General features: G+C 55.1%; 1 protein-coding gene across 1 annotated transcript in view; it reads left to right on the forward strand.

The window, feature by feature from the left end:
- The first annotated feature begins 709 nt into the window (after nucleotides 1-709).
- Nucleotides 710-13,501, forward strand: part of NOL4L (nucleolar protein 4 like) — a 132,931-nt gene continuing 120,139 nt past the window's right edge. The window contains exon 1 of the mRNA XM_087888949.1: nucleotides 710-1,424. Coding sequence (XP_087745075.1) covers nucleotides 1,077-1,424 — 348 coding nt within the window. The 5' untranslated portion in view covers nucleotides 710-1,076. The remainder of the gene's footprint in view (nucleotides 1,425-13,501) is intronic.

The following is a 13,501-nucleotide window of genomic DNA, read 5'->3' on the forward strand; positions in this document are numbered from 1 at the left end:
CCTTCCCCAGGCACGTGCGTCTTCCTTGGAGGCGGACTACACCGCCCATGCTCCCCAGCCACGCGGTGCCTCCCGTCTCCTTCTTCTTCGGGAGAGGCGGACTACACGCTCCATCTTCCCCGGCCGGCAGGCAAAGCAGAGCAGAGCAGCGGGCCGGGACGGAAGCGCGGCCGGAGCTCGCGAGCAGCCTCCTTTCTCTCCCCTGCCGCTAAGCTCTGCCCGGGGCGGGCCGAAGGGAGTCCGGGCTGCTGGGCGAGCGGCGCTCCGCACGTGGCTTTTGGCTCTGCCCGGGGAGCCTGGGCGCCGCTTCCCAGCCCAGAAGCTTCCAGGCGGGAGGAGCCCGCAGAGGCAGCCTCGAGGGTCGGGCAGGCGAGGCGCTCCGGCCAAGCGGCTGTCCCGCCACGACGCCCCTGGGAAGCCTTCGCGTGGCCCGGCTGGGAAGGTCCCGCCGCAGCGCTTTGTCAGCGGCTGCTTGCGGGAGGAGGAGGAGGAGACGGCGGCGGGGCGCGTTCCCGGACCGTCTCCCGGCGGAGGCTCCCAGGACCGGCGCGCACTGTCCCAGGCCGGCTCTGCTCGGCCGCCTGCCCCTCCGCCCCTCGGCCGCCCGCCCCGCCCCGTCCCTGGAGGAGGAGAGGCGGAGGAGGAGGAGGAGGAGGACGGGCCCCCAACGCCGCCCGACCGCCCGCCCGTCCGTCCGTCCTTGCGCGCTGCGCCCCGGGCGAGCCGAGCCGAGGCAGGGAGGCGCGGCGCGGCTCTAACAGGTGGGATCCCGAGGCGAGGGGGCGGAGGAGGAGCGGAGGAGGCGGGCGGGCGGCGAGCACAGCGGCAGCAGCAGAAGCCCCGGCGAGAGGAGGGAGCAGCCCAGCCGGCGGAGCGCAGCCCCCGGACCGTCCCCGAGCGCCGCCGCCGCTGCCCGGAGAGCCTCGCCTGGTCCCGCCGCGCCAGCCGGACTCCTCCTCCTCCTCCTCGTCCTCCTCCTCTCGCCCGCCTCCGCCGCGCCAGGCAGGGCGCAGCAGCAGCGCTCGCTCGCTCGCTCGCTCCGGCCGGGACAGGACGACTCCCTCGGCTCGCCCGCCATGCCCAAGCCGCCGCCGCCTCCTCCTGCGCCGCTGCTGCGGTCGGCCGGCGGGAACCGCCCCGGGGACAGCGAGCTGGGCCGGCAGTTCCGGGACTGGTGCCTGCGCACCTACGGCGACTCGGCCAAGACCAAGACGGTGACCCGGAGCAAGTACCAGCGCATCGCCGAGGTCTTGCAGGGGGGCGGCGGCGGCGGCGGCGGCGGCGGCAACGGCGGCGGGGAGAAAGGCAAGTTCCAGTTCTGGGTGCGCTCCAAGGGCTTCCGCCTGGGCAACGGCACCCGCGAGCCGCCGGCCGCCAAGATGGGACCCGGGGTGGTCGTCTACGTGCCGGTCAAGACGGGGACGGTGAGTGTGCGGGGCGCGGGACGGGCGGGCGGGCGGGCGGGCTGGGCGTGGGTCCCGCATTGCCCCGGGGGGGGAGAGGCGGGGCGGGGATGCCCGCTGGGGCAGTCCGGGCTGGGATATGGGGAGGGGGGAGGGAGGGAGGGGGAGGGGTCCCGCTGGCCGCTCCTGGGGAGGGGTGGGGGCTGCAACCTGCCTGTCCCGGAGAGGTGAGCAAGGCGACTCTGCCCCCCCCCACCCGTCCTGTTGCCTAGAGCTCAGGGAGGGGGAGGGGTCGGCCGGAGGGCTCTCCCCCAGACATCCCCCCTGGCCTCTCCCCTCCCCCAAATATTGCCCCCGGCCCGGGACGTTGCAGCAGCCGGCCTTCTGAGCGGCCCCCTCGCCTCCTGGGGAGGGGGAGGGGGAGGACGCCCCGCCCCCCTGCCGCCCCCACCCCTCCCCCGTCCCGGCCAAGGGCGGCGCTCCTCCTCCGCCTCCTCCTCCTCCTGCTGGGCGCACCGGCCGGGCGCAGGTTGCAGGTCGGGCTCGCCGTCCCGGGCTCGCCTTTCCCCGGCCCGTCCCTGCTGGCAGCGGAGCCGGCGGAGCGCCCGCAGGGAGCAGCAGCTCATTGTTCCTCGCCTGCCCGGGGGACGCCGCGCCGCCTCCGAGCCGCCGCCTCCACACCCCTCCGAGCCTGGCTGAGCCCAGCCGGCCGGGCCGCCCCTCCCTCCCTCGCTCCCCCTCTCCCTCTCCTCCGGGCAGGAGCCGCCGGCCGAAGCAGCGGCGTCATTGTTCCCGGCCGGCCGGCCGGGTCAACTTTCTTGCGGGGAGGGGGCGACGGGGGGGGGCTTCTCCTCCTCGCCCAGCCTTTGCACGCCCGCCCGGTCCTCCCCCTCCCCCTCCCCTCCCCCTCCCCCTCCAGCCGGCTGTGCCAGGGTGGGGTTTGGCACCGGAGGGGGCGGCGGGCTGGGCTGCTCCATCCCCGCCCGTCCTTTGCACCATCTGCCCAGGAGATCGGGCGCTTGGCAGACAATTGGGCGGAGGAGCTGGCCTCGCCGGAAAAGTGCACTTGCGTGTGTGTGTGTGTGTGAGAGAGAGAGAGAGAGAGAGGGAGTGCGCGTGCATGTGCATGCACGCGCGTGGAGGGGGGGTTGCGCGCTCAGGCCTCGTGCGCGCGCGCTTGCGCCTGCCTCTCTCCGCCCGGGAAGGCGGCCCCCACCCAGCCCCGCTCCAAGCGCCGCCGCCGCCGCTGCCCGCTGGTTGGCAGGGCGAAGCCTCCACGCGGAAGCGAAGTGGCTGTGCCAGCGCCGGAGGGAGGGGGAGCAGAGGGAGGGAGCTGTGGGTGGGTGGGTTGGGGGGGCTTCCTCCTCCTCCTCCTCCCCCCACCCGGGCCGAGGCTTCCCGCAGCTGTTGGGGAGGGGGCCAAGGAGAGGGGCTTGTCAAGGGCGGGAAGGAGGGTCCTGCCACAGTCCAGGGGTGGCATATGGGTCCGGGGGAGCCTGGCTGGCTGGCTGCCATCCCGGTGGGGGGGGTGGGGGGTGGGAAGGGTTGCGAGCCTTTTGTGCTGAGTTTTGCTGAGTGTGGTTGCTTCCTGCAAAGGGGGGGGGAAGGAGGGCGCGGGAGGGGGGCAGCGTGCCTATCTCAGCCAGGGTTGCTTTCCAGCAGGAGGTGAACTCAAATCTGATGGGTACTTCCCACTTAGGTTCTGCAGATGGGCAAACCCAGATGTGGCATATATATAGATACACACACACACACACACACACACACACAGAGTAACCTTTTTCTCTTCGGCTTGGTGGGCATTCCCCTGAAAGTGCCAGCTTGAGGGTGACAAAGAAGTCCAGTGTGTCATTCCTAGCACTTGTTGGGCAATTGTGCAAGCAGCACAATTGCAACGGCATCCTATTTAGGACACGACCCGGCTCTTGAAGAGGGTGTGTGTTCATGTGCGTGTGCAAGGGACCCGCCAGCTGTGTGGGCATCCCAAGAGGGGCAGAGGGCCGACACAGAGAGAGAGAGAGAGAGAGAGAGAGACCCATCCTCTCCATTTTTCACAAAGTCTCACCCAGGTTGCTCTGGGGCCGCGTTCACACAACCACCTGAATCCCGGGTGGTGGCAGGGCAGTGGAAGGGGGAGGGGGGTCTGCCTGTGTTTGCACCCTAGTGCCCGGGGCGGGGCGAGGGATGTGACTCAGGTCATGTGAAAACAACCCATCTGGTTTGCTCAGCCTTGATTGCCCCTGGGAAAGTGGGGGAGTTTTCCAGCCGGTGATTCCTAGGCACTGCTGAATCTGGAGATGGCCCTGAGTGTGTGTGTGTGATTGTGGGGGTGTGGGGTGTGGGGTGAGGGTGACCTGGCCTTCTTAGCTCCTGGAGACTGCAGCGGGTTTTTTTTTTTTTTTTTTGCAAGCCAGCTGGTCAGGAAGAAGGAGAGAGAGGGAGAGAGAGAGAGAGGGGAAGAGAGAGAGAGAGAGAAATGAAGAAGGAAATTGCCTGCCCGGCCCCCCTCCCCGCCCGCCCCACACCCGCCCCACTGCTAGCCTTGCCATCTGCACCGTTTTTTCAGCTCCTAAACCCACCTGACCAGTTTTTCAGCTGCCCACATGGCTTCCCCTCTCCCCATATCTGGATTTGCAAGAATTTCGGAAATACATTTGTGGAGGTAACTAATGGAGTCGTTCCCCCTCCCTCCCTCCCAGTCCTGTCCCGTTTCCCCCTCCCGCCCCCCGCCCCCGGTTCAGACGATGGGACCCCCTTCTCCAAGGGAAGATGCCCTTCCACTTCCTCAACTACTTGGGTTAAGGGAACCTTTGCAAAAGAGAGAGAGAGAGAGAGAGAGAGAGAGAGAGAGAGAGAGAGAGAGAGAGAGAGAGAGAGAGAGATGGGAGGGGGCTTATATGGGTCTGCCTGGAGGGAGTCTCCGTTGGGACCCCAAGGTCACGCTTTCTGACGGCTGCCTTTTCAAGACGTCCAAGCTTGCCGGTGGCCTCTGGGTAGCCCCTGCAGAAAAGCCCTTCCTCCTCCTGGGGGGGTGGGGTGGGGGGGCTGGGTAGGGGGGATTAGAGTGCCTTGCTTCTCACCCGCCTCACCTGGCATTCCCCCTCCTTCCCCGTGCCAAGGGCAGCTCCCTTTCCTTTCTACCCCAGTTGCCCGATTGCTTCCTCCTTTAAAAAAAAAACAACTGCCTTGGTCCTTGGCTGGGAACGATGGACATTGCAGTCCGTCCCAGCTGGCTGTATCTATGTTTGGTGCACCGGCAGTGGCAGGGAAGATGGAGGCAGGCGGCACTGTCTTTCCCTGCCAACGCTAAGCTCTGCCCCTTTGACTTCTTCTCGCTTTGGGGAGGGGGGTTCTTTTGCTCTGGTCCCCCCACCGCCACGGTCCTTGGGAACTGGCCCGGTCCGGAGGTGTGTCTGCAGAGAGCTGGTGCGCTTGGGCCGCCTCTGGCTCAGGGGATGTAGCTAACGGGGCAATTATTGTCCCAATTAGGAGCGCCCGGGGTCCTGCTGCACCAGAGGTTGCCATGGAGCTTTCAACCAGCTCTTCCCCCCCCCCCGGCCCGGCCCACCCAGTCCTCCAGCCCCTCCCCTTGCTCCAGTGCAAAAGTCCCAGGCTGCAGACAAAAGAGGCCCAGCCGGCAGCGGGCGAGGTCCTGGCAGGGCCGGGAGGGGCTGCCAGAAGACCCTCTGCCAGGTGCTCTCAGCTCTGCAGTCGGGACACGAGAAAAAAGGAGGAGGAGGAGGAGGAGGGCACCGCCCCCCCACGGCGGGGGGCGGACACGGGACACGGGAGGGAGGCCTGGAAAGGGATGCCCCAAGGGTTGGGGCCGCTGGGAGTCTGGCACCTTCGGCCGGATGCTCTTCGGATGCCCCCCCACCCCCATGTCCCCAATCCACACGAGGAGGAGGAGGAGGAGGGGGACTCTGTGGCTGGCAGCAGCCGCGTCTGGCCAAGCAGATGGCTCGGGAGGCTGCTTCTGGCAACGTCCGGCGGCTGCGTGTCACTTTCCCCACCAAGGCTTGTGGTGGTGGGGAAACGAGGAGACAAAGAGCTTCCTCTCCCCCATGCCTCAGTCCTTCCCCCCACCCACAAAGCCCCCCAGGCAGAGTATCTGGGGCCAAGGGGCTGCTGGGCTGCTCGGAGACCCCCTCGGGCAAAAGCAGAAGCCAGAGGGGCCTTTGGTGCAACCTTGTTCTTGCTAACTTTTTTGCTCGCCGTTGATTCGGATCGGTGCGCTCTGCGCATGCTCAGAGATGCTGCTTTTGCGCCCTCCTACACAGGTAAGTCCTCGACTTAGGACGGTTCGTGGAGTGACCGTCAGCGCTGAAAAAAAGCAGCCTAAGGATCGTTTTTTTCGCGTTTTATGACCACTGCAGCATCACGTCATCAAAATTTGGACGCCGACTCACATTTACGACGGTCGCAGTGTCCCCCCCCCCCCGGGGTCACGTGTTCCCCTTTTGCGACCTTCTGACGAGCAAAGTCGAGAGGGAAGCCAGGTTCACCGCACAGCCTTGTGACTAACTTAACAACTGCCGTTGTTGTGACTTCGCAGATGTCTCCCTTAGCAACACAAATTTGGGGCTCCGTTGTGGTCGTAAGTCGAGGACTACCTGTAATTTTTTTTTTTTTTAAATTTGATTTATATGCCGCCCTTCTCCGGAGACTCAGGGCGGCTTACAGTGCGTTAAGCAATAGCCTTCATACTTTTGTATATTTATACAAAGTCAGCTTATTGCCCCCACAATCTGGGTCCTCATTTTACCTACCTTAGAAAGGATGGAAGGCTGAGTCAACCTTGAGCCTGGCGAGATTCGAACCTGCAGTAATTGCAGGCAGCTGGTGTTAATAACAGGGTGCCTTAGACTGCTGTACTACCAAGGCTCTTGAAGCTGTAATTGGTTCAAAGAAGACGTCCTGCTGTTCCACATAAGTTAACTCCGTTCTAGATCCTGTCTTGTGTCCTTCGGGCTCCTATACCTTTGATAAACCAGCATGGGCCAGCAATGGTGGCCTCTCCAGAACCCGGTTTTGGACTCTGTGGTTGCTAGAGTGCTCAAGACCCCTGACCCGTGTCATCCTTCAGCAGTCTGGCTCTGCCACTCAGTGTGGCGACATTTTGCCCAGCTGGCTGACCCAGACTGGCCCAGCTGGGGGGGGGAGGGGTTTCTGTCGGTCACTGAGTGATGCCGCTATTAGGAGTGAGTCAAAACGGGACCGCCGCAAGATGAGACACAGCCCACTGGCTGGAGCTTGACCTGGGGTCTTTGGGGATTGCAGAGGCCGCTGGGAGGGAGGGGGCTTCTCTCCATCCGGCCTTTTCTGACCCCTGGCTTCGGAGCTGGGCAGCAAACTCCAAAGAGGCCAGTTTCATCTTAGATCCATCAAGCTGGGAATTGTGGTTAGGAAACGTTGGTCAGCAGACCAGGATCTACAGGTTGTCCTCGGCTTAACGACCACAATTCAGCCCAAAATTTATATCGCTAAGCGAGACCGTCGCTAAGGGAGAGTTTTGCCCTGTTTTCTGACTTTTCTCGCCACCGTTGTTAAGTGAAACACGCCAGTGACACGGTTGTTAAGTGAATCCGGCTTTCCCCTTGTCGGAAGGTCGCAAAACGGGGATCACGTGATCCCAGGGTCACTGCGACCGTCGTAAATCTGGAACCAGTTGCCAAACGTCCGAATTTTGATCCCCTGACCACGATTGTGGAGGCCACGACCACAATGGTCGTATGTGTGAAAAACGGTCGTTTTTTTCAGTGCCGTCGTAACTTTGAACGGTCACTAAATGAACCGTTGTAAGTCGAGGACTAGCTGCAAATTTAGGGAATTGGATGGATGCGTTGGCAGCTGTTTGCACCTGCTGGGGACCCCCTTAAACCAAATATGGGTAATTTTTGGAATTGTTAACGTTTGTTTTTAAAGGGGGTCAGCAAATAAATATTATAAATAATAAAATAGAAATGTAAAAATAATAGATAATAAAATGTAAATATAAAAAAAAATAAATATTGGTCATTGGATATTTTTAATCTTCAAATGGACAGCTTAACCCAACCCTGGATGGCACAGAAAATCGGTTTGCAAGTTTGTGTGTGTATGTAAAACTGAAGGCTGCCCCATTTAAATTTCTTTCCCCTTGTCTTCTCCCTACACATCTGGCCAGGTTTGCACTAAACTGGGTTAGTAGAAGCCTGCACTTGTGTCCACCTGCTGACCTCCATCACTTTCAACCTGGGTTTGTTCATGGGGCGTCCTCCGTTGGGGGTCAAGGGTGGCTTAAATGTGGCTTAATTCAGTAACCAGGTTAATTGCGCATAAACCGTTGCAGCTAAGCGGTCATACTTGAAGGAGATTGCGGGTTAGATTGTGGCTCGGTGTGATTGTGCAGACCCTCAAATCGATTTATTTGTGGGTCAAGGATGAATGAATCACGATTTAAATGCGTCAGATCAACGACAGGCCTTTGCCGATTATGGGATGCTTCGAAGTTTTGTTTCATTTTATTTATTTCTCAAATTCTTTTAAAAGTCCTTCTCCCTCGCAGAGGGACACACACACCCCCCGCCCCCGGATGTTGGGCAAATACAGGTGGTGCTCGACTTACGACCACAACCGAGAAAGAAATTTATGTTGCTAAGTGAGTCATTTGTCAAGTGAGTTTTGTCCCATTGTACGGCCTTTCTTGCCACAGTGGTTAAATCAATCACCGCAAGACGGTCGTTAAATGAAATCCAGATTCCCCCATGGACTTTGCTGGTCAGAAGGGGATGACGTGACCCCGGGATGCTGCGGCCATCATAAATCTGAACCAGTTGTCAAGCATGTAAAACCACGTGACCCTGGGGATGCTGCAACGGTCATAAGTGTGAAACACGGTTCCTAAATAGCTTTTTCCGGTGCCGTTGTAACTCTGAACGGTCACTAAATGAACCGTCGTAAATTAAGGACTAAATTCGCCGAATTTGGAAGGGTTTTTGGTGGCGGCCGAGCCCATCCTGTTGCTCCAGGGGATCTACTAATAAATGATACTTGCAACTGATAGACTCATAATATTATCTATTCTACCTGATGCCGCTTCTTAGAGCAGTGGTGGCCATCCTGTGGGACGCGTGGCAGAGGTGGCACTTGAAGTCCTCTCTATGGGCATGTGCACTGTCACCCCAGCCCAGCTCCATCGCCTTTCTCCCGCAGGGGAAGAGAGAGAGGGAGGGGAAGAAAAAGAAAGAGGGAGAGGAAGAGAGAAGGAGGGAGGCAAAGGGGGAGGGGAAGAGGGAGAAGGACGGAAAGAAAGGGAGGGAGGGAGGGGAAGAGGGAGCGGAAGAGAAAGGGAGGGAGGGAGGGGAAGAGAGAAAGGGAGGGAGGGGAAGAGGGAGAGGGAGGGGAAGAGAAAGGGAGGGAGGGGAAGAGGGAGCGGAAGAGAAAGGGAGGGAGGGAGGGGAAGAGAAAGGGAGGGAGGGGAAGAGGGAGAGGGAGGGGAAGAAAAAGGGAGGGAGGGGAAGGGGAGGGGAAGAGAGGGAGAGGGAGGGGAAGAGAAAGGGAGGGAGGGAGAAGGGGAGGGAAAGAAGGAGGGAGGGAGGGGAAGAGGGAGGGAAAGGGAGGCAGAGAAAGAAAGGGGAAGAGAGGGAGGGGAAGAGAAAGGGAGGGAGCAAAGGGAGAGGGAGAGGGGAAGAGAGGGAGGGGAAAGTGGGAGGGAAAGAAGGGGAGGGAAAGAGAGGGAGGGAAGTAGAAAGAGGGGAAAAGAGATGATATTGTTGCTAAACATAATATTTCAAAAGCAGGAAAAAAAATGAAGGGGCATAAAAGTGCATTTATCACGTTTTTCTTAGAACAGTTACCTGAACTCTGCCTTGTTTATCATTATTTTAGGTAGTAAAACCTCAGCATTCAGGTTGAATGGCTTTGCTGGCACTTTGCGATAAATAAGAGTTGCAGTTTGGCCACACGGTCTCTAAAAGGTTCGCCATCCCTGTCTTAAGAGTGACGCGTTTTTCTCCTAATGTTTATTTTATCTAGTAATCAAATTTATTACAGCCGGCTCTCTCACGGAAGGCAATTCTGGGGGGTGAACAACCAATGGGCACAGATTTTAAAAAAACACAGATTTTATAAATATATATATATATATATATATATATATATATATATATATATATATATATATATATATATATATATATATAAAACATGTACAGATAGCCCTCGAATTGCAACAGTTCCTTTAGTGACCGTTCCAAGTTATGATGGCACTGAAAAAAGGGACTTATAGCAGTTTTTCACACGTATGATCGTTGCAGCGTCCCTGCCGTCACAGGATCAAAATCCAGACGTTTGGCGACTGACTCGTACTTATGATGTATTGCAGCATCCCGGGGTCACATGATCCCTTTTTGTGACCTCCTTGACAAAGTCCACGGGGAAGGTGGATTCGCTTAACAACGGTGGCGAGAAAGGTTGTAAAATGAGGCAAAGCTCAAAGCTCACTTAAGTGTTCCACTTAGCAACATAAGTTCTGGGCTCAATTGTGGTCGAGGACTACCTGTAATCACATTAAAAGTATATATTAAAAAAAAACAGAGATACAGACCCTAAGTGAAGAGAGAGTAAATATAGCCAGCTCAGCATGTGGAATCAGAATAGAGTTGGAAGGGACCTTGGAGGTCTTCTAGTCCAACCCCTTCCTCAAGCAGGAGACCCTATCCCATTTCAGACAAGTGACTGTCCAGTCTCTTCTTAAAAACCTTCAGTGATGGAGCATCCACAACTTCTGGAGGCAAGGAGTTCCACTGGCTAATTGTCCTCACTGTTAGGAAATTTCTCCTTAATTCCGGGTTGCTTCCCTCCTTGATTAGTTTCCATCCGTTGTTTCTTATCTTGCCTTCAGGTGTCCACTGATTTTGGTCCTGCTTGCTGCAAATGGCAGAGAACAGGTTCACCTCAATCCTCTCAATTCTTAGGTATTGGAAGATTTCTCTGAGATCTCCTCTTGGTCTTCTGTCCTTTAGATTAAACCTACCCATTTCCTTCAAGTGATTCTCATACAGCTGGGTTTCAAAACTGCTCACCATCTTCTCTCCCTCCCTTCCTCTCCCTCTTTCCCTCCTCTCCCTCCCTCCCTCTTTCCCTCCCTCCCTCTCCCTCCTCTCTCTTCCTCTCTCCTCTCTTTCTCCCTCTCCTCTCTCTTCCTCCCTCCTCTCTTTCTCCCTCTCCTCTCTCTTCCTCCCTTCCTCTCTCTCTCCCTCTCTCTTTCTCTCTCCCTCTCTTTCTCTCCCTTTCTCCCTCTCCCTCCTTCTCTCTCCCACCCTCCTTCTCTCTCTCCCTCTCCTCTCTCTTCTTCCCTCCCTTCCTCTCTCTCCCTCTCTCTCTTTCTCTCTCCCTCTCTTTCCCTCCCTCCTTCTCCCTCTCCCCCCTCCTCTCTCCCACCCTCCTCTCTCTCCCTCTCTCTCTTTCTCTCTCCCTCTCTTTCCCTCCCTCCCTCCTTCTCTCTCCCTCCCTCCCACTCTCTCCCTCCCTCTCCCTCTCCCTCTCCTCTCTCTTCTCTCTCCCTCTCCCTCTCCTCTCTCTTCTCTCTCTCTCTCTCCCTCTCTCTCTTTCTCTCTCTCCCTCTCTTTCCCTCCTTCCCTCCTTCTCCCTCTCTCTTTCTCTCTCTTTCTCCCTCTCCTCTCTTTCCCTCCCTCCCTCCCTCTCCCTCCTCTCTCTCCCTCCCTCTCCCTCCCTCCCTCCTTCTCTGCCTCCCTTCCTCCTTCCTTCTCTCTCTTCCTCCCCTTCCTCCTCCCCCTGCCTCCCTCCCTCTCCTTCTCTCTCCCCCTCTCTCTTTCTCTCTCCCTCTTTCTGAAACACACACACACACTCACTCACTCGCTCACAAACACCCACACCCCTGGTGTGTCTTGCTCCAGTTTGTTAAGGTCATTTTTCTTTTTAAAGAAAGCAGAGCCTACACCTCTACGTAGACTTGCATGATCTGAATTCAGGGCCGCAGTTAATACATTTCCAAAATAGCATTTCCCCCGTGTTTTAGGAGATGCCTTGCATTGTTGGACCAATTAAAAATCCCAATCTTATATATATATATATATATATATATATATATATATATATATATGCACCGTTGTAAGTCGAGAACTACCTGTGTGTGCACACAAAGACACCCTAGCTTTAAAAAAAAAAAAAAAAACTTCTAGAGGAGTCAAAAAAACCCCTGAAACATGGCAGCAATTCAGCAGGGGCTAAGTACCATGATTAAAAACAACACCGGAGATCCCCACGGGCAGAAGTTACAAACATGTTTGGGAGGCAGGCTGCTGTTAGCTACAAGGGGTATTCCCTAAGCCTAAACTACAAAAGGTTTAGCGGGAATTAAACGCCCCATAAACTGGCAGGATTATTCATGGAAGGGGGCTTCAAGGAGTTAAAAAAAAATTCAAGAGAGAAAGAAATCGAGAGAGAGAGAGAAAGAAAAGAAGGAGAAAGAAAGAGAAAGAAAGAAAGAAAAGGAAAAAAAGATAGAAAGAAAGAGATAGAAAGAAATCAAGAGAGAAAGAAAGGGAGAAATAGAGAAGGAGAAAGAGAAAGAAAGAAATCAAGAGAAAAAGAGAAAGAAAGAATGAAAAAGAGAAGGAAAGAAAAATAGAATATAATTCTTTATTGGCCAAGTGTGATTGGACACACAAGGAATTGGTCTTCGGTGTGTATGCTCTCAGTGTACATAAGGAGAATAAAATACATTCATCAAAAATAAAAAGATACAACACTTAGTTATAGGCATAAGTTACTAATAAGCTATCAAATCGTACTAGGAAATAAATAAAAACGATATAAATTGAAAGATACAAGCAACATGGTTATAGTCATAAGTGGGAGGAGATAGATACTAGTAAGGAGAAGAATAATAGTAATACAGTCTTAGTAAATTATTTGACAGTGTTGTGGGAATTGGCTGTTAAGCAGAGTGATGGCGTTCGGCGAAAAACTGAGAGAAAAAAAAATCAAAAGAGAAAAAGAAAGAAAAAAAGAAAAAAATCGAGAAAGAGAAAGACCCTGATTGCAGAATTTAAGCCCTGCCCCTTTTATACGATACCACATTAAAAAGGGGCGGAGCCTTAACTTCGCCATTGGGGTTACCTGAATTTTTTTGCACTTGCACAGGCTTTCTGGAAACCCCTATAAGCAGAAGCAGCCCCCTCCCCACTTCCCTGTCCATGCGGGAGAAAGCCAGGGGCTCCTCTTTCCCTTCGGATTCTGCCTTTAATTCAGCAGTCATACGAGCTGTTTGATGCTTTTGAGTGGAACTTATTCGCCGTCTACGTTCCAACGTGGTGCAGGAAAATGAATTTATTTAGGGAGGTTGAGCCACGGGGTTGGAGAAAGCTAGCCACGATCTCTTTGGGATTTAAATGAAAATTATTGGCCCTATTTTTTATAAAGGAGCAGGAGATTTCAAATTTTTCAGGCCACAGGGCCTGTTAATTATATATATGATTATATTATCCCAGGGCTGAGGAGGGAAGATGGCTCTCTCTCTCGTTCTCTCTCTCATTATCTATCAGATTATCTCTCTGTCTGCCTATCTAATTATCAGATTATCTCTATCTGTTTGTCTCTACTTGCCTATGTCTATACCTATCCATCCATCCATCCATCTATCTATCTATCCACCCATATCTATCTATCTATCTATCTATCTGTCTATCTATCTATCTATCTATCTATCTATCTATCTATCTATCTATCTATATCTATATCTATCTATCTATCTATATCATCTGTCCCTCTGTCTGTCTGTCCATCCATCCACCCAACTCACCTACCTACCTACCCAGCTTTATCAAATCCATCTTTGATTTCTTAACAGAATAACAGAGTTGAAAGGGCCCTCATAGGCCATCTAGTCCAACCCCCCACTCAAGCAGGAAACCCTATACCATTTTAGACAAATGGATGTCCAATCTCTTCTTGAAAACCTCCAGTGATGAAGAACCCACAACTTCTGGTGGCAAGCTGTTCCACTGGTTGATTGTTCTCACTGTTAGGAAGTTTCTCCTTAGTTCCAGGTTGCTTCTCTCCTTGATTAGTTTCCATCCATCGTTTCTTCTCCT

Source organism: Pantherophis guttatus, chromosome 3, assembly GCF_059756535.1.
Source record: "Pantherophis guttatus breed Tessera chromosome 3, ASM5975653v1, whole genome shotgun sequence".
Classification (NCBI taxonomy): Eukaryota; Metazoa; Chordata; class Lepidosauria; order Squamata; family Colubridae; genus Pantherophis; species Pantherophis guttatus.